The sequence below is a fragment of the Astatotilapia calliptera genome, chromosome 7 (assembly GCF_964374335.1).
Source record: "Astatotilapia calliptera chromosome 7, fAstCal68.1, whole genome shotgun sequence".
Lineage (NCBI taxonomy): Eukaryota > Metazoa > Chordata > Actinopteri > Cichliformes > Cichlidae > Astatotilapia > Astatotilapia calliptera.
The window spans coordinates 62,092,233-62,119,199 of record NC_137428.1 but is presented as its reverse complement, the minus strand read 5'-3'; the positions used below and the strand labels follow the sequence as shown (position 1 = coordinate 62,119,199).

The following is a 26,967-nucleotide window of genomic DNA, read 5'->3' as shown; positions in this document are numbered from 1 at the left end:
TGCTAAGCAGGTCCTGATGGTGCGCAGACCTGTGGCTGAGATGTGACTAGCTGGGGCTGCAGAGGTCTCACAGCAGGCTCAGAGAATGGATGTCCTTCAGGGGAAACGGGACCCACTGGCTTGGTCTCAGAAGCTGGTGTGGAGGTCGCAGGTGGCTGAATTGGCTCTCCCAAGCCCCTAGCCCCCCTGTATTTATTTGGTATCGGATTGATACCAAAATGAGCAGTGACTGTTTACCTCCTGTTCTTCTCCAAAATCGACCACAATGCAGCCCCAGGCATCGTGTGAACAGTTCTTTGATTGCTTTGCTAATCCAACCAGAGGTAGACCTTTGTCCAAACACCTGCTGTCTCACTGGATTATAGAAGCTTACTCACTGGCATATAGCACCAAGGATCTTCAGCCAAGACACATAGGGTGTAATATACCATGCTATACGTGTTGTACCTTGTTTCTTTTCTTCAGGGAACCTAAGTTACAGACATATAACTGACATAATAGCTGGCTGTTTCTGATAACGATTGAAGCAAAATTCTCTGGTATTTCATAATCTGCTCCAATCTATATTAATGTAAATTGTGGAGGAAAATGGTTTTTTTGTATATTTAATTGGGGGTGCGGAAACTGTCTCTGCTTGCCTTTCTGTAAAACCACTGGTTTATGCATCATCGCTCCCACTGCAATTTATGGACACATAAAAAAAAAAATCTATGTAATCATTTGTACACAGTATAGTATTTTGGACGATTTATACACTATTTTTCCCCTTTTTTCCCAATGTTTATCTCTAATTCACTTTCTTTTCCTGTCCCATGTGCTGATGTAACAAGTGAATTTCCCTGATGTGGGAGTAATAATCAAATCAAATCAAATCACTTTTATTGTCACATCACATGTGCAGGTACATTGGTACAGCACATGTGAGTGAAATTCTTGTGTGCGAGCTTCACAAGCAACAGAGTTGTGCAAATACAATAATGTAAACAAGCAAAATACAAGAATGGCTACATCTAAAACTAATAAATATATGTACAATATATAATAGTATATGCATTTCTATTATACATATTATACATAGAGCTAATAAAGTCTTAGGTCTATGTTTACAGCCAGAATGGGTCCAATAAATAACAAGAGTATTGATCAATTGATCCAAGTATGTTATATTTTATTTTATTTGTTAATTGTTTTCTGAACTAATGTAAAGACAAAGGAAAGGATGTGGTGGATGTAGCGCAGGAGGTAGAGCAGGTCACTCACTAATCAGAAGGTTGGTCCCTGGCTATCCCAGTCTGCATGCCAGGTATCCTTGTGCAAGATACTAACCCCACATTTATCTCTGATGCACCCATATGAGTGTGAATGCCTAGATAGAAAGATAGAAAGCACTTAAAGCATAGAAGAAAGTGCTTGTGTGAATGGGTAAATGTGGCATGTTGTTTAAAGCACTTTGAATGCAATAATAATAATTATTGTAATAATAAATATGAAGTATTATTAATAAGAGGAACTATCGGGGTAATGGCTAAATCTCATTATCTCATTAAATTAGGTAACTAAACATACTTTAAAACCAACTTTGAGAAAAGTTTGAGATTTTGATATTGTTAGGATCCTCGAGTATTGTCTCAAAAACTTGTTCCTTTTGTTTTTCTGTGTCACTCTGACAGGCATGCACGGCTGCTTTGAGACTTTTGATCTCTTTTGGAGGCTCTATCAGACACTTTATTAATAAGCTTTTCTTTATGCTCATTTTCTATTAAGATTTCTTTTCCGAACCCCCTCCCTTAAACTTGGAATTTTAACTAATTAACTGTCCCAGGATTTGTCAGGATAAATAAGTGCTTTTAATTATTATTTTTATTATTATTTTATTATTATATGGTTATTGGGATAACCAATCAGCCATTTTGACGGGAGGTCGGTGAAGCTACAGCGGTGATTCTGGTTGTGAACCGGTAGGAGGAGACTGTGCTCTGTCTTCCGTGTTTCCCTACTATGTCCTAATTGCACGTTTCGATGCACGTTTCGATGCCCTCCCTCTGCTTTTAAATCTTCATTAGCGATAAACAAGCGGGTTTTAGAATATTTTTGCTCGTTTTGTGCCCCCCTCTCGCAGCGTCTTCACTAACAAACACTATCTGGTAGGAGTCGACTGCTTCATCCATGCATTGGAGTCCCGGGCCCCAGCGTACCGGCTCCGGCTCCAGCCATGTCGGCCAGGAATGCAACGGCTACCGGCGGTGACAGAGCGGTAGGCGAACCGGCAGGTAATTCAAACATGTTAAAGCTATTATCACTTTGAATAATAGGGGTGAAATTCAAATGTCTCCGCGGCACTGACATTTAGGAGAAATAGAAAAGAGAAGCGATGTTTTTCCGGCAGTTCTTTTGTTGCTCGTTGACTGTAACTTTGCGCTATTCCAAAAACTAGGTCAGTAGATCAGTAGACCAAGCTCGCCCTCTAACGCTATGCCATTTATGTAAGACAACACGACGCTGTTAAGCGATACCACTCTGCGAATTGCGCTAAATATCCGCCTTGCGTGTTTATCAGTTAAGGATAAGGGTTTTTATATGTAAATTGTGTGTTTTAATGCCTGTTAATGCTAACTCGAAAGATTAAACCACGTAAATGTTAGCTTAGCAGCGGCACCGAGGCGAGGCCGGGGCTACACACTCGGCTAAGATGAGTCTGTTAGAGGAGGTGCTGTCATAGCCAAGGACAGATCGTTCTTGCCGATATTTCTGACGCTTATGTTCTGTTTTCTGATGAAAGTGGTGTTTAATCAGCGTCAGTGCTTGCTGCTATTTTGGCCCAACTAAGGTCGGTGCCTCTATCCGTTGACTCAGCTCGGCCATTTGTCTTACATTAGCTTGGATGAAGCAGACATTTCTGTAAGTTCATTTTAATGCTCCGCGGTCTCTTTACACAGTGTAAAATATACTCGGAACCCTTTAGTTAGTTGATTTTAGTACAAACTAAAGACCAGTGCCCATAAAAATAAACATAACTGTATATAGTGTAATTTGGTGAGTCAAAGCCAACATTTGTAAAGAATATCATTCGTAAATGGTAGTTTATAAATTCCGATAATAAGAACTGAAGTCATGTATGTATGTACATATATGTACGTACATACGTGTGTGTGTGTGTGTGTGTGTATATATATATATATATATATATATATATATATATATATATATATATATATATACATACATACGTGTATATATATATATATATATATATACATACATACGTGTATATATATGTATATACATGTATGTAAGTACATACATGTATACATATGTATGTACATACATACATGTATGTATATATGTATGTACATGTATGTATATATGTATGTACATACATGCATGTGTGTATAAATATGTATGTACATACATACATGTGTGTATAAATATGTATGTACATACATACATGTGTGTATATATGTATGTGCAACATGTCATGTGAGCGTAATCTAGGTCAAATAGCATGATCACCTTCAGCTATTGCTTATTGTTATATTCCCTCAAATATGCTTCATTGGGATAAAAATCTTGCATTAAAGAATACACTTAAACACACAATCTTTAATGTTATGGTAAAGTAAGGAATAGTATATAGGAAATGAGTAGTTAGTAAAGCAGCTGGAACCATAAAAGAAAAGGGTGCTTGAGATGATTTAAGAATTGGACACCTTTTTACTATAAATAACACTCTTTCAAATTCATTTTCCATTAAGTGAGGGTCTCATATTCAAAGATTCATACTCTGAAACTAAAGCTATTGATTATATAGTGGTAGAAAGTGTGTGTGTGTAATAAAAGAGATAATAGCCTCCTCTGCTCTGCTGTATTGAAAGCTCCCAGTAACTGAGTACTGCTTGCCACATAACTACTGCCATTTTGAATCCATGACATGCGCAATATAAACAGTTAACTGTCCAGTAAAGGCATAATATCAAATTGAAAACTGCCCATGGGGCCCTTATCCAGCAAGAGTGAGTGAGCTCAAACTGAACTTGTTGCTACTGGCCTAGGTTAAATTTTTGTTCACACTGCTCAATTTGCAATTTGAGACAACTTTTAGGATGTAAACTGTACTGGTGTTCAGGTTGTAGTAATAATAATGGATTGGATTTATATAGCGCTTTTCAAGGCACCCAAAGCGCTTTACAATACCACTATTCATTCACTCTCACATTCATACACTGGTGGAGGCAAGCTACAGTTGTAGCCACAGCTGCCCTGGGTCAGACTGACAGAAGCGAGGCTGCCATATCGCGCCATCGGCCCCTCTGGCCAACACCAGTAGGCAAGTAGGGTAAAGTGTCTTGCCCAAGGACACAACGACCAGGACAGAGAGCCCAGGGATCGAACCGGCAACCTTCCGGTCGCCACGGTCGCCCATAACCAATATTATTTTGTAGTAATACATATACAAAATAATATTGAGCCAATGTGTTTTTTGTTTTTGTTTTTTTACTGTAAATACTTTGCAAAAGGTGGCCTGAAACGCAGCAGTTACATTTATTTACATGTGCCTTTTGCAAATATTTGACACTCATTATCATACTATAATGATTGTAGCTTGTGTGTGTGTGTGTGTGTGTGTGTGTGTGTGTGTGTGTGTGTGTGTGTGTGTGTGTGTGTGTGTGTGTGTGTATGTTACCTATCATCTTCTTCTGGACAAGTGGACCAATGTTGATAAAGCTTTATATCAACATTGCCTAGGTCACTGTGAGTGCCATAATCTATAGTGCGTATACAAATCCCACAATTGTATATATTTTTACATTTAACAGTTCAGTTGAGCACTGAATGGAATGGGATGTCATAGAACCTTAATAATCTGCATTTATTAAGGCTGTTGTGTTTTAAACATGATTTAATGCTTTGTACCTTGCTATATTTAATCTGAACAAGGTGTGTGTCGTCCCCCCCCCAGAAAAAAAAAAGTCAGTGATCATTGCCGACCTCTCTTGGTTTTTATTGCCACTATAAGCACGTTTTAAAGCTCAGTTTTTAAAACCTTACGATGTAACTACTGCCCAGACCATGCAGCAGTATATTAATGACTAACCTTGTATTGTGGATGGATTACACAGGTCTGCAAAAATGATCTCCATTTCCCCCCATCATGTACAGTTTTTTGTTTGTTTGGGGGGGGGGGTTTGAAAACGTGTTGTTTTTTTTTTCTTTTTTTTCAGTTTAAAAAGGGAAATTGTATGCTTAATTCAACTAAAAATGTGAGTTTTGCAAGAAAACCTGACAAGATGCAGTTTTTAAAATATTTTTCTTGGTTTCAGTGAGTAAAAATCTATAAGACACAATCAAAAAAAATCGTATGCAGTTTTTTGGTTGCAGACTTGTGTTATCTCAGTTGTTCTCCTGACTGAAGCTTTGTCCGTTTACAGTATCCTGCCATGCAATTGTAATTCTGTTTGGCAGTCTAATTAGAAGAACACCTTCAAAGTAATCTTATAAATGTAAATGGACTAGTTCTTATATAGCACTTTTTACTCAGCTTGAGCACTCAAAGCACTTTACACAACAGGACTCATTCACCAATTCACAATCTTTCATACAAGCACTTTATTTCTATGGTTTTTCTTTATAAGTGAAACATTTCTACACACTCTGGTGAATGCACTGGAGAGCCACTTGCAGTTCAGTATCTTGCCCAAGGATACTTTGTTATGCAGGGATCTAGCTACTAGCCTTCCAATTAGTAGACCTGGTCTACCGCCTCAACTATAGCCAGTCTAACATTCAACATGAAACATTAGGACTTATAAAGTGCTGTGAAAAAGTGTGTGCCTACTTCCTGATTTCTTAGGCTGATTGCATTTTTAATATTCAACATAGTAGAAAAGTCAAAAAACAGAACAGAACCTTGAACAGAACCTGTCTAACAAAGTGAAGTAGGCTAAAAGATCTCAAAAGCAACAAATCATGCCGGAATCTAAAGAAATGTCTGAGATGCAAAGTTACTGACATCAAGCAGTTTTGCAAGACTTTGGGAGTCCAACAACAGTTTATTCATTTTGTAATTTGGAACATTGGTGAACCGTTCCAGAAGTGGCTGGCCTACGAAAATTACTCCCAAGAGCAAATCGACAACTCATCCAGAGTAGCACCTAAAGAACTGCATAACTCACTCATCTCAGTTAAGGTCAGCGTTCACAATTCAACAATAAAAAAGGGGCTGGGCGAGACTGTGAACAGAAACAAACCTGCCAGTCCGCCTCTTAATCGCTCAAACAAGCAAAGTGAAGGTTTTGGAGTAGTCGTGTCATGCTTTGGCATGTCTTTAAACAGTGTGGAGGATTTTCCTAGCATGAACAATCTGGCTGAATTAAAACGGTTCTGCAAGAAAGAATGGCCCAAAATTCCTGATTGTCAAATGTCTCATTGTCAGTCATCACAGTCGTTTGAATGCAGTTATTGCTGCCAAAGGTGGCACAACCAGTTTTTTGGTTTAGGGAGCAATTTACACAGGGCGAGGTAAGTTTGGATAACTCTTTTTCCATTTTAATAAGTAAAATCATCATTTAAAAACTGCATTTTGACTCTGGGTATTTTTATGTAGCATTAAATTAGTTTGTGGCATATATGCAAAAACAAAAATTAAGAATAGGGAAAATACTTTTATCACAGCATTGCATATAAGCAAGTGTAAATAAGAACGTTTACTAGTCTACATTTAGCATCTTAATAAAAGAAGGCATGAAGGAATATGAGTAGCAATTTATTTTTTATTAAGTGCAATATAGCGCTGACCTGAGAACAGTAAAATAAATTGGCTGAAGAAAACATGCTCATACCATTTACTTTCTTAACCATGTGTTTCTTCAGAATTAAAATCAGGTCTGGACTCATCAATCTTGGTGAAGCTTTTAACAATGCCATTACGTCTGCTCCTGTCTTTTGGGACAACCCATCAAACCAACATGTAAAAGAAAATGTTAAATTCCATACAATATTTTATATTAAAAATAATCAAATATTGGAGATCATCTTCTGCATCAAGAATTGTCCACCATGTTGGATGTGATCGAGTTAGTGGTTGGTAGGGAAGTGTGTATTCACCGACTAGTTGACAGTGGTCCCTGGAGGCTTCTGACAACCACTCTCTAGGTCTGTTTGACTGGTGCTTTTATTTAATCCTATAAGGTCGCCAGGGTCTGTATTAGAGATGGACCGATCCGATATTACGTATCGGTATCTGTCCGATACTGACGTAAATTACTGGATCAGATATCGGATAGAAATAAAAAATGTAATCCGATCCATTAAATATCAAAAAAGCACCTCACAAAACTTGCAACATGCTGTAACTCGGCTCATAACCGTAGCACCTCGGAGCAGTGTGCTCACGTGATAGAGCGGCTGTGTGTATTTGTAGCCTCGCTACCAAACCAGCATTTCATCTCCGAGGAAGTGATCCCAGAGAGAAGTAAATCAAGAGTGTAAGTTCATCTCTGAATGTTTGTAAAGCCTTCCAGCGTTAAGCTTAACAACCGATATATGGAGTGACTGCCTCTTCTCTCTCCTGTTGCTACTTCAATCGTGAAACTGATCAGTGATCAGCTGATCGGCTTTTCTGTCGCGAGTCTGTCTCTCTTCTTTGTTTTTGGCCCACTTTGCACCAGAAAGAGGAAACCAGCGGCTGAACAACAGCAGCACATTTAAGCTTGATAAGCTGTTGTTAGAATTTATTTAATATTACTTTCTAGAGCTATACTACTTTTTCCTTTGGGAAGGTACCATCTGTGCAGTCTGCAATTCTGTTGAAAAAAGATGTTGAATCTATTTAATTATTCTTGAAAAATAATTTATTTCTGTGCATTTTTTTTTTTCACACTGCATCAAATTAAAGTTGATTACGTCGATTAAGCATCATGAGGTGGGGGGTGCTTCCCTATTGTTTTTTTGCTGGGAGTTTGCAACCCTATTAGTTGGGTTGCTTAATATTTCTAAGTACTCTTTAAAATACCAGAATGGGAAGGCTTGAGTAGGTTTAAGTTTATTAGATTGATCAGTATTGCTGAACTATGAAATATTTTGGGTGCAGTGTATTTTTTACATACAGGTATAACAGAATAGCTTCAGTGGGGGTTTTTTTTTGGTTTTTTAACTTGAGTATGAACTTATACAAAATGCAGCAAGATATTAAAAAAACAGTTTTACTGTTTAACAAACACACTATATCGGATTCATATCGGTATCGGCAGATATCCAAATTTATGATATCGGTATCGGACATAAAAAAGTGGTATCGTGCCATCTCTAGTCTGTAAAAATGATACAAACAGGGACACATCTCAAGTTGTTACTCGGGTATGATTCACAGTTTCTGTGCTGTTATTGGGAGTAGCTCAAAATGCCACAGTTTACTAACTAAACTTTATCTGCTGGGCAAATAAAGCAAAATCCAATAATCCTATATTGAAATAAATATCACCTTATTGTTTTATAAGTTTCTTCTCTATGGAACATGTATATCTATGCTTTCCTTTGCACAGTCATCATGCAGTTAACTGCGTGCCTTATAAATGTTTGACCAGAAGTTGGGCCTTATCATTTAAGCTATTGAGCTGGTAATGACTGAAGAATGCAAACTTACTGGGCAGACCCGGGGTGTATGTGTGAGCAGGGTGGAACAGAGTATCCTATGACCTATTTTGATCAGACTGTTTGCCTTTATGTTCCACTCTTGCACATCTGTTCCCATTTCTCTGTTTTTGTTGTTGTTCTATAAATGAAAACACTCACCATTTAATGTTCAGTGGCAGCTGTTGCAACATTGTTGAAAGTATAACTTAAAGTTAATGAGAAACAAGTCATTTCTCATGTTGTTGCCATTGTGTGAGCACAGGGTGTAGGGTGAGTTGGGTGCAGCAGATGCTCATTCAGGTGTTGAGTGAATGAGCAAATTAATGGGCACGTGACCTTAAGAGAGGGATTGTGGGAGTTGACAGGGGGATGCTTGTATGGCCTGATGTCCATTCAAGTACTCGCCTTCTCTGTAATCCAACAGAATCTGATGAGGAGAGCGGGATTAAAAGTTAAGCTTCAGTCAATCTGTTAACAACTCTTTGGGTCACAGACAGTGTGAAACTGTTAAAACTAGGTGCCATGGATATCAGCCACATTTTGGCTATTTCTTGCCATTGTATCAATTTCTCACACGCGTACAAACTTGAGTGCCTCGGAGGCCATGTGTACATCAGTCATGGCAGCTCATGTTATACCACAATAGATTATACAGTGTAGAGATGTAGAGCTATTAGTTAGTGGTGTCTGAACAGCTCTACTAAAGCAGTTTGTGCATTATAAGTCTCTGTTAGCACACGTTGGCCTCAGTTCAAATACATCCCTGTGGGAGCTATGATCAGGCATTAACAGCATGCTGTTTTCTCTCTGAAGGCTGGTTAATGGCCAAGTCTTTGAGCTGTAGGAACATAATGAGCTGGATTCATTAACATCTGAAGGTTCACCGGCAAATATTATTGGAAACCCACTTCACCTTTAGGGAGATGACCTTACCAATAGGATCCAGTAATATGAAAACTGTGAGGCTTTTTTTTTTTTTTTTTTTAAAAGCTTCATTTTTGTTATTTTGGGCTAATGTTCAAGGTGCTTGTGTTAATTTCCAGCTCCGTATTTGTATTCCTGCACTTCACTAGAATAGCTTTGCATGATTCACAGTTCAAAATTATTCTCAGACATTTGATGCAGTGACCACCTGAAGCTAGTTTTTTTAGCTCCATTATTCTACTTTAAAGACAACCTTCTGCTGATTCTCTGCCTCTTGTAAATGTAACTTTTGAACAGCAGGTGGGTGGGTCTGGCTCTTTTTTTTTTTTTTGAATATCTGCTTTTACTGGCATCATTTAAAGCCATCAGTAGCAGGGAAAATGGCTGCAATTGAGTGTTTTGCATAGTCTAAAACACGAGCTTTTGGCTTAATAAAAGTGGCTCTAAAAATAAATCCTCTCAAATAAAAATGCAACTTCTTATGTTCGAGATAACAAAGATTACCACAAGTCAAGTTAGAGCAGCTACACTTGAACAACCCTTTTTCTGTGGTGTTGTCCATTGTTGTGGGGGCACCTGGCTAAGTGCATCCTTCAGTTACGACATGACATAGAATTGTTATTTGCATTGTATTCAATAGTAATGTATCATTCATTCACACATTCTTTTAAACTGCCTTTATATTTTGCCCCTGGTTGTCCACTAACCCACTTCCATAGCACTGGGCCTACCTGACAGTTTGAGAACCAGTTATTACGTCCCTATTAAATCACACAATGTATCTGTATGTGTAACTTCTGTATCAAGTATTTAAAATTGTTTTTAAAGCCAGAAGGTAGTATTGATTGATTGATCATACTTTATTCATCCCGAGGGAAATTGAGTTAAGGCTGCCAGCCGTGCCAGCGCCATTGCATATGCATATATTTGGCATCTTTATTATATATTAGCTCAGCATAAACAGGTGGAGCAATCTGTTGCAGTAGTGCATGGTCTCTTATATTGTATTGGAAAATTATATCAATTCCTCATGTTTTATGACCAGGTACACTTCTGTTGCATTTCAGATGATGTGCTGGTTGAGGAAGAACAAAGTACTTCTGTGTCTCTGCCCAGCCTGATGACCCCACCCTCAGCTGCTGGTATGTCCCTGAGCGTGGAGTTAACCCGAAAGCGCAAGGGCAGCGTGGACAACCAGTACGTATGGGACTGCTTGCTTCAGGAAAATCTAAATCTTAAGACCCACACTAATATTTGTTGTTAATACAGGCACCGCTGTTTTTCTTTCTAGGGATTCAAAATGTGTTTCAGTCCCTGATGTAGATATGGAAGATGACCAAAACAGGTACAGTTTAACTGATAAATGACACAATGTGATGCAGAGGAATGCTACATGAAGCTTTAGACCTACTTTTTAGAGATGGTAGTATTTAAACCTCAGTTTCAAGCCTAGAAAATTAGCATTCCCCAACTAGTTGTGAGCATTTGTTGGCAGTCGCTATGAAATTGTGTTGATGAGCCCTGGTCAGTGACCTCTGGTAACCACAGGTCGCTTTGGGAAAAGTATGTATTCCCCAGCTGGATGGCAAGTGGTTGGCTGTCGCTAGAAGAAATTGGTCTCAAAGAGGTATACCATTCTGTACCAAGGACCTCCTTGTGATTGCTTTGATCGCTTGCAAATTGCTGCAGTCACCAGGACTTTGCATGGAAGACGCTGACTTGTCTGCAAACACTTGCTGACTACTCATTACTCAATACGGTACTGAAAGTGTGAAAATCCAAACTGGAAATGGAGATAGTTTGCCTTCAAAGTTTCAGTACAGATGGGTGGTTGGGTAGTGAGCATTTGCAGTTGACTGTTTTCACTCTTCACTGACCAACAGACTCAAGCAGCCACTCGCCACCTGGTTAGGAAATACTCTGCAGCAATCTGCTAGTGATCAGAGGTTGCCTGGGGGTCACTGGCTGGTTTCTAAGCCTGTGTAACTGAGGCCTTAGTATGTTACTTGCTGGTGTATTGCTTTTCATGGAATTTGTTGAGAAGAAATTTTCTGAAGTCCTAAAGGATTTTCTTCAGGTGCTAACACCTCTTTATACCTTTTTTGTATGCTTTTAATCAGCATTAAACCATTTCAGATTTGTTTTACTTGCAGGTCAGATGGAGAGGACCAACATGTCAAAGTTAAATGCTTCAGGTAGAGTATGACTTAACTGATAAAACTTTACCAGAAATGTTACAAGATCATGGGAATCTTAAAAGGCCAGCAAGTTTTGCAATATACTGCAAGTCTGTAAAGGCAAAGCAGAAAAGTTGTTTCTATTTTTGTGGCATTATTTCTGAATTCATGTGTCTGCAGGGAGCCACATAGCCAAATTGAGAAGAGGAGACGGGACAAAATGAACAATCTGATTGACAAGCTCTCAGCCATGATCCCCACCTGTAACCCCATGTCTCGTAAGCTGGACAAACTCACTGTGCTTCGAATGGCAGTACAGCACCTCAAGTCTCTCAAAGGTACCAACTCAATGTTTTTTTTGTTTTTTTTTAATTTGTTCAATTAATCTACTCTGACTCTGTTGTTACTGGTGGTAACTGCCAGTTATTTAGATTATTGGCATTGTGCTGGAGTGTTACTTATATCCCTGAGCTGTGAAAGGCTGATGGGGGATTGTCAACACAATAACTGAAGAAGGATGTTGTCAAGGATTTTCAAATTCATACCATAGGTGCATCGACTAGGAAGCTGAGCAGAACTGGCAGTCGTCGGTATTCTTTTTAATTATCATTATTTTTTATTTGTGTAACTTTGTGTAATATCTGTATATTTTCAGGTTCAGCAAGTTCTTTTTCTGAAGCCAACTATAAACCGTCATTCCTTCCTGATGAGGAGCTCAAACACCTTGTTCTCAAGGTAAATGCAGAAGTGACAAATCTAACGGTTTCTCTGGTATGAAGTGTAACCTGCAAGTCCCTTTGGAGATGTTTTAACCTTTCCTTAAAAAGCAGAACAACACTCTGTAGAGTCCACATATGCTGCAGATTATTATTTTGTTATTTTTTCAAATAACAATGCCAAGCTTCTCATCTTTTTTTTTTTTTTTTTTTTATTCATGTAATTTTATTATAAAGAAAAGTCTGAACATGGCTCAAAGTTTCTGTCTTTGCAGACACACAACAGTGTAACAAAGTAGTTAAAATGTTGCCAATAAACTACATTACTACTGTAAAAAAAAATATTTTTTTAAAATAACAAACTCTTGCTATTTTTTTCTAGAACATTTCATCACTTTGGCTCCCCTTTTCTCCCCTTTGTTTCCTTATCGTGCAGGCTGCAGATGGGTTCCTGTTTGTAGTGGGCTGTGATCGTGGGAAAATAGTTTTTGTCTCAGAGTCTGTCACGAAGATATTAAATTATAGCCGGGTAAAACTTTTACATTTGTTACTGTTTCTGCAGTGTCTTTTGTTATGAAAACCTGGGACACACCAGATGGCTTTTGTTATCTTGTAACTAATGTAAATAGATTTGAATCCACAACCATCAGGTGACTCTGTAGTGAGATGTTTGAGTGCACAGCATTTGTTATGTATTGTAGTACTCAATAGAAATGGAAATGTCATCTAAATCTATCGTTATGTTGGTCCTAATAGTTAGTGCACAATAGTCTGTTGCAGGACAAGTGATTACTGGAAAGATGCCATACACTCACCAGCCACTTCATTGGGTACACCATGCTAGTACCTCAGATGGATCTCTTTGTGCATTTACAACTGACTTAATTCTATATGGCACTGATTCAACAAGGTGCTGGAAACATTCCTCAGAGGTTTTGATCCATATTGATACAACATAATCACACAGTTTTTGCAGCTTTACTGGCTGCATATCCATGATGCCAATCCCCTGTTGGACCACATCCCAGTGGTGCTCTTATTGGATTGAGATCTGGTGATTGTTGAGGCCACTGAGTGAAATTATTGTCATGATTTGAGATTTGTGACACAGTGTTCTCATGTATCCAAGAAAATGTCCCTCACACCATTACAGCACCAGTTGCAGCCTCAGCTGTTGACACAAGGCAGGATGGATCCATGTTTTCACGTTGTTTATGCCAGTTTCTAATCCTACCATCCAAATGTTGCAGGAGAAATAGACTCCTCAGGGCACTGGATATTTTCTCTCTTTCGGACCATAGCTTTGTAAACCATAGAAATGGCAGTTTCTGGTGAGCCCATCTGGCACCAACAACCTTCCAACATTCAGTTTCTTAAATCACCCTTTCTTCCATTGTGATGCTCAGTTTGAACTTCAGCATGCTTTCTTGACCACCTAAATGCATCAAGTTGCTGCTGATTGATTAGCTGATGAGTTTTTAATGACCAATTGAACAGCTGTACTTAACAAAGTGGCTTTTGAGTGTATTCGTGTGCTTGTTGATAGACTATAAAATAATGATCAAAATAACACTATAGTCCTAAGCTGTCATTTAAGCCATCTGTGCTCCACACAGTGTCTGGTGTGCTCCAAGGGTCACAGTTAACCATCAGTGTTTTGGGTTTTTTTGGGGGGGGGTTTTCATCATAAGGAGTAATTGCCTTAGGTCTTTTTTTTTATATACGCCATAGGAGCCTTGCTTAGGTCAGTTTGATGAGCTGTTTGTTTTCCTCTAGGCGGAGCTGATTGGGCAGAGCCTGTTTGATTACATACACCCAAAGGACATGGGAAAAGTGAAGGAGCAGCTGTCCGCTTCTGAATTATATCCTCGTGAACGGCTAATAGATGCTAAAAGTAAAGCAAATATTCTTGTCTCTGTTTTTGTGTGTAAGAGATTACGGTTAACGTTTCTCTCGTGTCTTTAGCCGGTCTGCAGGTTCAGGCTGACCTTCCAATCGGTGCAGCACGGTTGTGTTCGGGTGCTCGTCGTTCATTCTTCTGTCGCATGAAGTATAACAAAATTTCTATCAAAGTGGAAGAGAAGGAATCCCAGGGAAATGTCTCCAAAAAGAAAGGTGGAGATGTTACACAGCAGGTTTTATTAGGTCTAAATTCAAAAAAAGCTTTTTAATGAGTATGTTAATTGTGTTCTGCTTTTGATTTGTATCTGCATCTGCTTTTAGAGTCGCAGAAGTACTGCACAGTCCACTGTACAGGCTACATGCGCAGCTGGCCGACCAGTCAGCTGGGAGCAGAAGGGGAGGGTGAAGTGGACAAGCAGGAAAGCTCCCACTTCAGCTGTCTAGTGGCGGTGGGACGCGTCCACAACCACTCATCTCCCCAGGTTAATGGAGAAGTCCGAGTTAAACCCACAGAGTTCATCACGCGCTATGCCATGGATGGCAAGTTCACCTTTGTTGATCAAAGGTAAAACTGGGGTTTATTGTCAAAGTGTGGCAGTTGTGGTGATTTTTACTTTTAAAATAACTATTGATTTTCAATCTGACCTAATGTTTAAAAGTCCCAGAGAGTCCAGCGCACATTATTAATGTACAACTGGTTAGCATTTGTTATAAAGCTAATTGGTTAGCTTATTGGTTTTTTCTTTCCTCATTTGTAGTTCATGTCATAAATAATAGTGTTCATCAACAACTAGCTTGTGTATCTATAGCAACATAAGAAAAGTGGTAGGTAAAACATTCAGTTAACAGATTAAAAATGTTTCTGTTCTTGCTCTGTCTGAAATGTTTATGTTGTATGAATTTTTCCATTTTAAAGGAAATCTTAGTTGATGTAATAGGATATTTGGATCTCTCTTAATTATATTTCAATTTTCTTTGACAGAGCGACGACCATTCTAGGTTATCTTCCCCAAGAATTGCTCGGGACATCGTGCTACGAATACTTCCATCAAGATGACTTACCCCATTTAGCAGACAGACATCGAAAAGGTGCAGTTTTTATTTATGTATGGGGTTTTTTTTCCTCTATTTTGGATATGTTTAAAGCCATTTCCATGTTTAACAAATGGCTTCATTCTTAGGTTTAATATAGGTCAGATAGATACCTAATTAACACAGAACTGCCAGGAATGTGGGTGTTTGTTTGTTTGTTTTATTTTTAACTCCATCCTGCAGAAACTGCAGTAAAATTTTAAGTTTTTTAAATTTACAAATGATTTTAAATCAAAATTATTACAATTAATTAACAAACAAATACTAAGTAGTATATCTCCATTCATCCATTCTCTTCCACTTATCCAATTCATGGTTATGGGGGGAGGGGTGGGGGGTCAAACACATTATATTAAATTAATTACTGTAAAAGTAAAACTGACAGTTTAGCACACCATCCACACTGCTCCACCTCAGGCTGCAGTGCTTCATCTCCTCAAGCATGAAACCCATTTGACATGGCAGCTCTGCTCTGAATTTCTACTCTAGTTTTTACTCTGTTGTCCATGTGTTCACTCCGACCTGTTGTACCCCAGTATTACATTCCATTGATGCAGAACGCGTCAATCCTTTATGCAACTATATATAAATCCATTTTACAAAATGCCATGAAATTAGCTGATGGTTTTAGTATAAGTCAGGCTTGACCAACTTTAGGCCTCGAGGGCCGGTGCCCTGCAGGTTCTAGATCTCACCCTGGGTCTACACACCTGAATCAGATGATTTGTTCCTTACCAGGCCTCTGGAGAAGTTCAAGACATGTTGAAGAGGTAATTTAGCCATTTTAAATGAGCTGTGATGGATCAAGGACACATCTAAAACCTGCAGGACACTGGCCCTTGAGGCCTGATTTTGGACACCACTGGTTTAAGTTATCTGATTTTAAAAGCAAGGGGATCAATATGTCCCTGTTGGCGGTTCTAGTGTTAAATGTCTGTAATTTGTGATCACTGATGTACTTTTAGGTTACAGCGTTATCTAAAGATTCTGTTTTCTAGTGTTTCTCTGACTTGTCCTCTTGCTGTTTTTCTTCCACAGTGCTGCGGAGTAAAGAAAAAATAGAGACAAACTGCTACAAATTCAAAACAAAATACGGCTCTTTTGTCACTCTGCAAAGTCAGTGGTTTAGTTTTGTAAATCCGTGGACCAAAGAACTAGAATATATTGTGTCAACTAACACAGTCATCTCGTGAGTATATGGTTCAGTGGATTTGTACATTTGCTTATGTATCTGTGAGAGCGTCTGTATATATGTGTGTTAGTTTGAATTTTTCTCTTTGCTCATCCTATGACCAGATATGATCCCAGTCGAGCAGGTCGGTCAGGAAATAAATCTGAACAGTCGAGCAATCCCAAGGCTTCTGAAGGTCTTTATAAAATTATTCTATCAACACATTATTTGGTTGTAGGGGGCCTCCCCCCCCCCCCCCCCCCTTCACTTATTTAACTCTTCTGCTCTGTCTTATTTTTTCCCTGTCAGACTGTAAAAAGTCCCCTCCTATTATACCGGGCATTTCCAGCACACCTGGGACTATGATATATGCCGGAAGCATAGGAACCCAGATTGCCAATGAGCTGCTGGATTTCAACAGGTATGTACTGGATATAATTACTTTAAAAACACACAAGTCCAGCATCGGCATCTATGCTCTGGTTACTTGGTGTTGTTGTAGATGAAGGATACTGCTGTTTTAAGTTGTTCTGTGTGGGTTTCCTTTAGGACGAACTCATCACCTTCCAGTGGTAACGTCAGTCCCTTCAGTCTGCCACAGGACAAGTCCCCACAAATTCACAATCAAATCAGCAACAGCGTGAGTCATGCCGGCTGTTTATCCAATCAATCCAATCAACTTCATGCATCCTTAATGCATGAAGGAGCATTTCCACAGGTCCTTCTTCCCTGCAGCTGTCAGACTGTACAATCAAAACTGCTCCCAACAAACATAGAGGTTTACATCAGCGCTGTAACTTGCACTATTTTATCAACCGATTCACACTATAACCAGGGTTTGCCTCTTATCTGTATTTAATTTTATTTAATTTAATAACGGTACAGTACTCTGTTTTTGGTAACCATTGTCCTTGATGTAAATATGTAAAAACTGTGTATGTTTCAGTTCTGTGTCTTGTGTACTGTTTGTTTGTATATGTGTCTTTCTTGCTGCCGTTACACCCAGATTTCCCCTTGTGGGACAATTAAAGGATTATTCTATTCTATTCTGGCTCACATAAAACATTTTTAGAAGCTGAACTATGTCTAAGATGTGATGTGAGGGTTATAGTGTGCTCCCTTTTGGTCTTCAGGTCCCAAATGGAGAAACATCAGACATGGAAATACCAGGAAAGTCCAGCTCGGAGAGTGAGCCTCAAGGTGCTGCATTCTCAGGAGGAGAGACTCTTATGGGTACTTCCACTCATCGTGTCTATAAACTTTGTTATAATAAACTGAGTCACTTGCTGTATTTATTTCTTCCCTATTGCAACCTGGTAACTTTTCCTTTTTGTTTTCACTCCACCTTACCCCAGGAGAAAATTCCCAGTTGGATTTGGAGAGCGTGGTTGGACCAGGCCTGAATAGCCTCAGCAGTGATGAAGCAGCTATGGCAGTGATCTGGAGCCTTTTGGAGACGGACACAAACTTGGGAGAAGCTGTGGACTTTGAAGAGATGCACTGGTCCTTATAGAATCTGCATTACAGTGTGAAACGGCACGCTGGAAAACACCCGGATCCTCATTTTGATGATGGCAGAAACTGCTTGAAGCTTACTCAAAGGAGCAGCATTCTGTTTTTGTTTTTTGTTTTGTTTTGTTTTGTTTTGTTAAAATTTAATATATTAGTTACTCTTCTCCACATAAGCTGTCTAGTTTTTGGGTGGCTGCTCAAACAGGAGCAGAATCGGCGACATTAAGGGACACCTGCTTTCCCTCTTCAGAAAGAGGATGTGCCTCTTAAACGTTGCAGCTGCCCACCCACTCACCTTGAAACCCTGTTCCTCTCCTCCCTGCTTTCTTAAATCTGCCGTCAGCCTCAGAAAGGTTGAAGAAGCCGTGAACGCACAGAAGAGTGATATGATGTACATCATGATGGCTCTGGATCCTTGCTTCTATTTCTCTCCACCTACATTTAAACAAAGGTTGGGAGTGGTGACGCAAAAAACAATTGCACTGAATTGATTTCTTTTTTCTTTTGTTTTTAAAGTTGTAATTTCATTAGGTACTGTATGCTTGACTAAAATGCAAGAGGACACCCTAAAAAACTGGCCAAGCTTTGCAACCCTTCCCTCAGGATCCAAAACCGTGGGTTTAAAGCTTACCGCGGCAGACCACACTTCCATAACCTCTACTCTCTTTGAGAGTCACCTAAAGACGTGGCGCTCTGAGATTTTCTCTTGTCAGTATCTGAACATTTTTCTCACAAACGGTGTAGTAACCTCTTCTCTTGTATGCTAACATATGTCGCTGTTTATATGTGGGGTCGATATGATATCAAACACCATGTCTTCAGGCCACATGTGTCTTAAAGGGATAGGTTGCATAAAAAGCCTCAGAATTTACTAGTTCCACCTTCAAAAAATTTTAGTTGATGAGCTGCCAGTTTTGATGGCTGGTCATTTATGAGCACTACAGTACAACTTCATGCAAATCAGAAGGGCACTTTAGAAGTGCTGATATTAAGGGTTGGTAGTGATGGCTGAAGAGCGAACCCATTTCACATCTTCTCAGTACGTGTTTGAGACTGATGCGAGTCAGGGAGTTATCAACTTTTAAGATTTTACACACTTCCCTGCATACTGTACAAGTAGTATCAGTACTTGTTCACCTCTGAATCTTTGTTCTTATTGTTGTCTCTATAGTCGTGCAGGTAAGCCATACCTTCTATCGTTTCTTCTTTTTATGCACTGACAGTCTGAGAACATGTTTATGTGCTTGTTATGTGGCACACAGGGTTGAAATGGATATGTTTGTTAAGGGATTGTGCTATGCAGAAGTGTCATTCCAAACTTTTTCCCCCCTCCCCTTTATTTCCTCTTGTGTAATAGCCACGTGCATGACTCCTGAGTGTAGAACATTTGCAGAGCTGTGGTGTGACATTTGTGAGAACTTGAATGGTCCACGGAGCAGTATGGATCCCATTGCCATTTACCTCATGTAGAGTTTAGGATTGGCCATGCTTTCAGTTGCACATTCTAGCTTTTTACTAAAGTAATGAAACCTCTGATAGCCATGATTTGATGATCTATTTGTTAGTGATCCACTGCTGAGCGTGGCCATGAGTGGCTCTTAGTTATGGAGTTACCAAAGTGTTGTCGTATGCTAAATTAAAGGGTGTCGGCTTGAGATCCTGGTGAGACCAGATAATGTAGAAATTTACTTTATAGGTCCATTAAAGTAAAGTTATTGCATTTGGCTGTTTTTTTGTTTTTGTTTTTTTTGTTCTTTGTTTTTATAAGAAATTTAACAACTTGAGTATATACATCCCCTGTTATAAGTTACTTAAAAATAAATCCTCTATGTCTAAACGTTTAGTGATTACACATTCTTTTAACTGAAATCTTTAACTTTAAGGAGATTTTTTTAAAATTAAAACATGAACTACTGAAATCCAGCAAAATCATTTGGTTTGTGGCACATGGATTTTTATACCGTGCGTGTGTGTGTGTGCGTGCGTGCGTGCGTGCGTGCGTGCGTGCGTGTGAGATATACCAGTTGTCCACATATACCAGTGTTGTCCACTGAGCTTTCGGGGTCAAAAAGGCTGCACGTCTATGTGTTATCTTCACATAATCGTTATAATGAAACGGTGCAGTCTTAAAAAAAAAAAAGTTCCTGTTTGCTTCTTGGGAATACTTTTTTCCCCCTCATTTCTTGAAGGCCACGTCAAGATTTTTCAACAAGAACTCGTATTTCGAGGCTGGAAAAGCTTGTTGTGGATCATGCAGAAAATTGTCTGTTATATCTAATGCTTGAATTTTTAAGGAGCCGGTTGATGGAGCAGCTGAACTCTCAAGAGGACTCCTCCTTACTTGTGTCCGGTCTGAAGTGCCTTTGGACACAAAATGAACCTCTACTGCTTTTTGGAAACGGTCTCCGACGTGGCGCCTCTGCAGACTTTAAAAGGAGGGCTGAAACGTATCACTGAATAAGCTTGATGAAACGTGGCATGCTGTGCACATCAGAGATGAAACTGGAGCTGCACGTAGTTGCATCAGTGCTCTCTTTGTAACCGAACATGTAGAGCTATGAAGCTGTGCCATAGATGCAGACTGGTCCTTTTGAAAGGCAAAAAGTCAGTATTTTTTTTCATCCTGTGTATTGTGGATGTCATTGCATTCTTGTGAACGCCACTTTCCCAGAAAACTAACGCATCAGCTTATGTGGTTTATTAGTGATGAACCTTTTTAAAGAGGTGTATGTTTTGCTTCTGTCTGTTCAGAATAAAATAGTTTTTGTAAGGTAGGGAATGTTTTATTTCATGTCCGTGTCTGTGTGTAGCTGCATGTTGCTTTGGTTTTACTGATTTAATTTTTAAAAACAATTGCATTATTTGAATTGGAAAGCCAAGACTTGAGCGCCAGTTGCTCCACCAGAGGCAGGACCTGAACTCTTGGGGTTATATTTTCCAGGCTATTTGCCAGTTTGCTACTGCCGCTGTCCATACCGGTTTCTGCCACAAGTTTAGTCATGTTCGATATTCAGGCTCCAGACGATGTTGTCTGATGGATTATTGCTGCTATTATCAACATGTCTGGGCCGTCTTCCCAGGTTGTGAATAAATATTAGTTTACTGAAACTTCAGCTGAAACTTTGGTTGATTATTTATTTTTAAATGATTTCTTGGCTCTGATAGAAACACCCTTCAGTCTGCATGGCCCTTGGTGATGTGCACTGTCTTGAGTAATTACATTGTTCTCTTTGTCCCCCCACCTCCCCTCATGTGAGGAGATTAGCTCAGAGTAATTTGTCAGATGTGATAAGGCAGTGCTTGGAGCAACTAAGAAAGCATAGCGTAAGCTGGGATTTCTGCAAAGTAAAGTCAGTGGTGAGTGCGGAGCTGCTTTGTCTTTACAGTATGGGCCAAGCCGCTGTCCGGACTTGTGGAAGAAGCAAGTCATATGTTACAGAGCTGTATGAATGGTTCAGGTAAGCTTTTGAATTTGTCTTAAATTTTTACAGGAAGTTGAAAACAGATGCAGATTTTCTTTAGCCTTAAATTGATTATTACGTTCATGCCCAGAACGGAACAGACATGGCATGGTGGTGCAGTGGTTAGTACTGAAGACTCAAAGCAAGTTGGTTCTTTGTTTGAACCTGCTAGCTGGGTGGAGCCTTTCTGTGTGGAGGTTGCATGGTTTCCCTGTTCCTGCGTGGGTTCTTTTTAGGTAATCCAGCTTTCTCTCACAGTCCCAAGATGTCCTTGTTAGGTGAAGTCCTGAAACCAGATTGACCATGGGCGTAAATATAAGCTGAGTGATTGCCTCTGCGTTGCCCTGAGTTAGACTGGGTGACCTGTCCATGTTTTATCCAGCTGCTCAACACAGGGGTGAAAATGAATGAAATTTATAGAACAACTTAAAGAGATTTTTTGTTCAAAACAATCCTTGCACATCTATTATCCTGGACTTCAATTCATTCTCTGACTGAAACAAGCAGTTTTGATTGGCTGCCCCTCCAAACAACAGGTATAAACAGCAGCTGAATGGGAACTTTTGACCACATTAGGAAATCTGCTCTCACTGACATCATCCAGAGACAAGAGTATTACAAAAATCTGAAATGTAGTTTTTAGAGCAATCTGGCGCTCATTGTAATTACTTGCGCATGTGCTAATTTCATGGTTAAATAATGTTTGAGCATATTTAAAATAAGCATCCATCAGCGCGAGAGTGTACTTGAATTTGGGATCAATACATTTATTTTTACTCTTATTGATTTTAGCATTGTAGGAATTTCCAGTGTATTTAGCCAGATTAGAATTTGTTGTTTTTGCAGGCAAATCTGCAAAACTAACAGCATCAGCAACAAAGTAAAGTATTATCTCCTGTGGACTGATCAGCTTCACTCTGCCATGATGTCATTTGGCCTAATTATCTTGGCACTTGTGCCGCACTCTGTAAATAAGCTTTCAAACACATGTAATCCACACAGGTTGGGGATGGGTTGACCTTAATTCCACTGATTCTCAATTTAAGACACATTTTCTCTCAAATCAGACCCCTCTCTCAAACTCCCCTTGTTTTCCAAATCCTTTGGTGTATTAAAACACAAACTGTTGTTTTTATCTGTGGCAGAAAGTTTGTTATCGAGTGTCCAAGTGGGCTAATCGCTCTTCACGAGTTTCAAAGGCATTTCTGTGATGGAACTGTGGGCAGTGAGTCAGCAGAGTATGCAGAACAGATTTTCCGCACGCTCGACAGCAATGGGGTAAGCATGACTCTATAGAGTAGGTCTATACAGTACAGGAGTCTTGAAAAAGTATTGAGTCACCACTCACTTCTTTATATTTTTGCCTCCATGAAATCCAGAATTGCAAAGTTTTAACCTCCTAAGACCTTAACTCTTTCATGGCATGCATTTTTAATTTCTCTTTGCTATTTAGGCTGATTGGGACCTGATGAATGTAAAAACAGTGAATTATGTGATTTTTTTTTTTAACCTAATTTTTGTTTCTAAGAAAAATGAGATCCACATATGAGGACATTGGCTTTAAATTTCAATAGAACAGTGGCAGTATAATATCCCTGTAAGTGGATATCAGGCCCTTGTAGAGCAAAATGTAGTATTCTGGTCTAAAACAACCCAAAATGTGATATCCACATATGTGGACGCCAGGTCCTAGGAGGTTAAAGTAAACCTGAGTAATAATTATCCAGGTCTTCCAAAAAAGTATTCATAGAAAAACACCCTTTTTTTTCACTCTTTGTGCCTGAAATATTTTAGAGGAATTATTTTTTTCACTTAACACTGAATCATTCAGGCAATAAAAGGGCACCTAATTCAAGGGATGAACCAGTGTTGTCTTCACATAAGTTTAACGAATAGCTCATTTAAAATTGTATCTGTAGGAAGCCTGGGAGCCAGTCTCAAGAGTACATAATTTGTTCCAATATCTTTGGATTCAAAGAGATTCAAGATTCAAAGCGTTTATTGTCATTTAATCTATGAAAAGTGCCAAAAATTAGATATTTTGACAGGCATAAATTTGTGGTAGTTTTGCTCAGAGATGCATCTGGGCCTTCAGTTGATCCATGTATTAGATTATCATGCTGAAGCTTAACCTCCTAGGACCTGGTATCCACAAATGTGGACATCACATTTTGGGTTATTTAGACATAAATACTCAATTTTGCTCTGCAAGCGCCTGATATCCACTTACGAGGACATTATACTGCTACTGTTCTATCGAAACGAATATCCTCATATGTGGCTCTCATTTTTCTTAGAAACAAAAATTAGGTAAAAAAAAAAAAAATCTGGTAATTCTTTGTTTTTACATTCATCAGGTCCCAATCAGCCCAAATATCAAAGAGAAACTAAAAGCGCATGCCGTGGAAGAGTTCAGGTCTTTGGAGGTTAAAGAGAAATGGTCTCGTGGAAGGGTGTCTGTGAAGAAACCATTCATATAGAATGGAAACAGGAAGAAAAGGCTGAGGAATGAAAATTACACAAGATCTGGACTGAAAATCAGCTAAAACAGGTCTGGTGGCGAGATGAATCCAAATGTGAAATGTTTAAATGATTGTCAGAATGTAGGGGTCATGTCAGGGGATGGGTACAACAGTGAGTGTGTAGAGCCATTTTCTAAAACGCAATGGAGGCTCTGTAGGGGGCGGCCAGTGGTGGTGGGGATCTTGTCAAAATTGATTAAATTAAGAGTGCAAAAATTACAATCAAATTTTGATCCATCATACAATACCATCTGGAAAGACACTAATTAGCAACAGCTTCGTTTCTCAGCATGATGGTGATCCCAAACACACTGCCAGTGAATTAAAGGTGTATCTGTGAGATCATCTTGACAGAACTGAACAAAAGGCAGCAAACATCCAAAAATCTTTGAATATCCTTCAGAAATAGTTCTCCAGGCATATTGAAGACAACTAAAAGAAAGGACATGCTTTCATAGTCATGCATCACAAAACTGAAACAAAACATTAACTGTGTGGTGCTTTTTTTTTTTTTTTTTTCAGGATGGGGTGGTTGACTTCAGAGAGTATGTCATGGCCATCAGCATGCTTATTGAAGGTTCAGCTGTTGAGAAACTGCGCTGGTCATTCAAGCTCTATGACAAAGACCGAGACGGAGCCATCACAAAGGAGGAAATGCTGGAGATCATGCAGGTGTACAGGCTCTGTGTCGTGGTATATAAAACAGAAGATGTGCCAGATGTTGCAGTTCGACTGATGTGCGTTTCTTTGTTCGGACAGGCTGTTTATAAGATGAACGTGGCTGCTGGTTTAACCAAACCGAACCCACTTACAGCTGAAGAATGCACCAGCAGGATATTTGTGAGATTAGATAAAGACAATAACGGTGAGGAAAGGTGGCGACTTTTCCCTCCTTTTTGCGTGTAATCATACTGCAATGTTATTTCTATGTGTATCAAAGTTGATTATATATGTTTCTATAGAAAAGGTAAACAATCCAATTTAAAAAAATAAATAAATCCACCACTAAAATGTGGTTTGTTTTTAAAAGTATCTTTAGTAACAACTTTAAACAATAAAAACATCCTTGAAGCCTAATAAGGCTAATTGAAGACAAAACTGTAGCATGTTTGATGCTGATTAAAAATAACAAAATGCAAATGGATTGCTCAACCCACAAAATAAGTAAGAGGCAAAAATGTTAATCTAAAAGATATGATTTGCTCTTTTCCATTTTGATATAATTAAAGACAACCAATACTCTGGATAATATACAGAGGCATATTTTACTGACGGTGGTTCCCCAAATTTAGCCCCAAAACTTTCCATTCACTAGTATCAACCCTCACAGACAGATTATTAACAGTCAGTCCAGTGGTGTTTGTCTAATCGGTGCCCGTCCTTGCAGCAATCATCAGTCTGGAAGAGTTCATAGAGGGAGCGCTGGATGACAATTGGATCAGAGAGATGCTGGAATGTGACCCGAGCACCGTGAAGGTGGGGAGGCCGCTGAAGAGGGACACCGCTTTGGAAAACCCACGGTTAATTTGAAGTGGTTCACTATTTAGGCACACTGGACCAGCCAGTGTTTGGGCTAAAAATTCAATGAATTAAATTCTATCTTCATCTATTGGATAACTTTGTCGTAGCTGCTTTAGAGTGCTGTAACATTTGGAGCTTATTTTATCAAGCTTCCACAAGCTGAAATGCCGTGTTTGTGTTTTTATGTATTGCTCTGTTCTGGGTTATTAATGTTACTCAAACATACCAGATTTTAGAAAAAGTATGAATTTACATATGTAAATCCATAATGTACACATGACACATGTGAGTGAAAAAAGAAAAAAAAGAACTGTTATTATAAATTCTGCACTTGTGGACAGATTAACTTGCACAAAGTAATGGACCCTAATAACATTATCAGAATCAGAATCAGAAAGGGTTTTATTGCCAAATGTTGAGCAGGTTTACAACATTAGGAAATTGCTGCGGTGCTTAGTGCAAACATACTGTCATAAACGCTTAAATAGATATAAAAATAAAAATAAGAATAAGAATTAAAAGTGCTAAGTAGATAGATATATACATGAGTGCAGGTGGTGATCAAAGTTAAGAAGCTCTTCTCTGGTGTAAGAATATCCAGAGGAGTGCCCAGACACAGAAGTTATGCACAAAAACAAAACAGAAAGAAGACATCTCCACTAATGAGGCCTCACCAATGGGTATTCATGCTACATCAAAGTAATTGGGTAATAGACTAATAAAAATTAAAGAAAAGTTACTATTTTTTTACTACTACATTATTTATTTATTTTTACAGTAGATATATAGTGTTAAAACGTTTTCTGTGGAAAAAAACCACCATTTTAAACATGTATTTTTGAAATTACAGGACAGTAAATGACCAATGTGATTTTTAAAAAATGTAATTTTTACACATCTATTTCTTAAAATTTACGCTCGGAGAATCATGCTATTATTATTTTATTTTATTCTATTTTATTTATGTATTTATTTATTTTTTCGTCACTGACGCTTTAACACCACTTGGTGTCGCCTGTACTTCTTTAAAGCTCACTAGCCACAAAAGTAAGGCTTCCAAGAATTTAAGGAATACGTCTCTTCCCCGATCCAGGAAAACATGGGGAATTTCACTTTTGCGTTACTTAGCTCGACGGACCGCTGTGTGTGAAAGCTGCTGTTGGTTGTGACTATTCCTACATCAAGATGACAATAAAAATGTTTGTTTTGTTTTTTTCAAACAGTTTCTGGTTTCTCTGAATCATTTCCCGTACCGGAGATGACTGAATCTCCCGCAGAAAACTCACAGCTCCTATGTTAGGCACGTTACAGTGAACGCACCAGGACTCCCATTTAAATTCC

At 38.9% G+C, this 26,967-nt stretch overlaps 2 protein-coding genes across 3 annotated transcripts; both read left to right on the top strand.

Annotated features, from left to right (window-relative positions):
- Positions 1-1,964: 1,964 nt before the first annotated feature.
- On the top strand, positions 1,965-19,959 carry bmal2 (basic helix-loop-helix ARNT like 2). Of its 2 annotated transcripts, XM_026176302.2 has the most exons (17): positions 1,965-2,270; positions 10,620-10,749; positions 10,844-10,897; positions 11,706-11,747; positions 11,910-12,067; positions 12,385-12,464; positions 12,882-12,974; positions 14,222-14,339; positions 14,411-14,560; positions 14,669-14,912; positions 15,330-15,436; positions 16,478-16,628; positions 16,736-16,806; positions 16,920-17,031; positions 17,160-17,250; positions 17,744-17,843; positions 17,966-19,959. In XM_026176302.2, exons 1-17 carry the CDS (start codon positions 2,213-2,215, stop codon positions 18,121-18,123), a joined length of 1,917 nt encoding a protein of 638 aa, XP_026032087.1. In that variant the 5' UTR covers positions 1,965-2,212; the 3' UTR covers positions 18,124-19,959. The 2 variants fall into 2 exon arrangements, with proteins under 2 accessions (XP_026032087.1, XP_026032088.1); XM_026176303.2 differs by lacking the exon at positions 12,882-12,974 and having other exon boundaries at positions 1,974-2,270.
- A 1,359-nt stretch (positions 19,960-21,318) lies between these two features.
- On the top strand, positions 21,319-26,846 carry LOC113026965 (guanylyl cyclase inhibitory protein). Its single transcript, XM_026176306.2, is given in 6 exon segments — positions 21,319-21,352; positions 21,355-21,580; positions 22,729-22,861; positions 24,628-24,777; positions 24,865-24,970; positions 25,493-26,846. Coding segments are annotated over 6 exon segments (792 nt in total). The 3' UTR covers positions 25,636-26,846.
- Positions 26,847-26,967: the final 121 nt, after the last annotated feature.

Bases quoted from the DNA above. Each gene is read 5' to 3' on its own strand.
- bmal2 (XM_026176302.2), top strand. From the start codon at position 2,213: ATGTCGGCCAGGAATGCAACGGCTACCGGCGGTGACAGAGCGGTAGGC. The intron at 12,975-14,221 runs GTAAAACTTTTA...GTTTTCCTCTAG, and splicing joins AGATATTAAATTATAGCCGG to GCGGAGCTGATTGGGCAGAG. The intron at 16,629-16,735 runs GTGAGTATATGG...TCCTATGACCAG, and splicing joins TCAACTAACACAGTCATCTC to ATATGATCCCAGTCGAGCAG.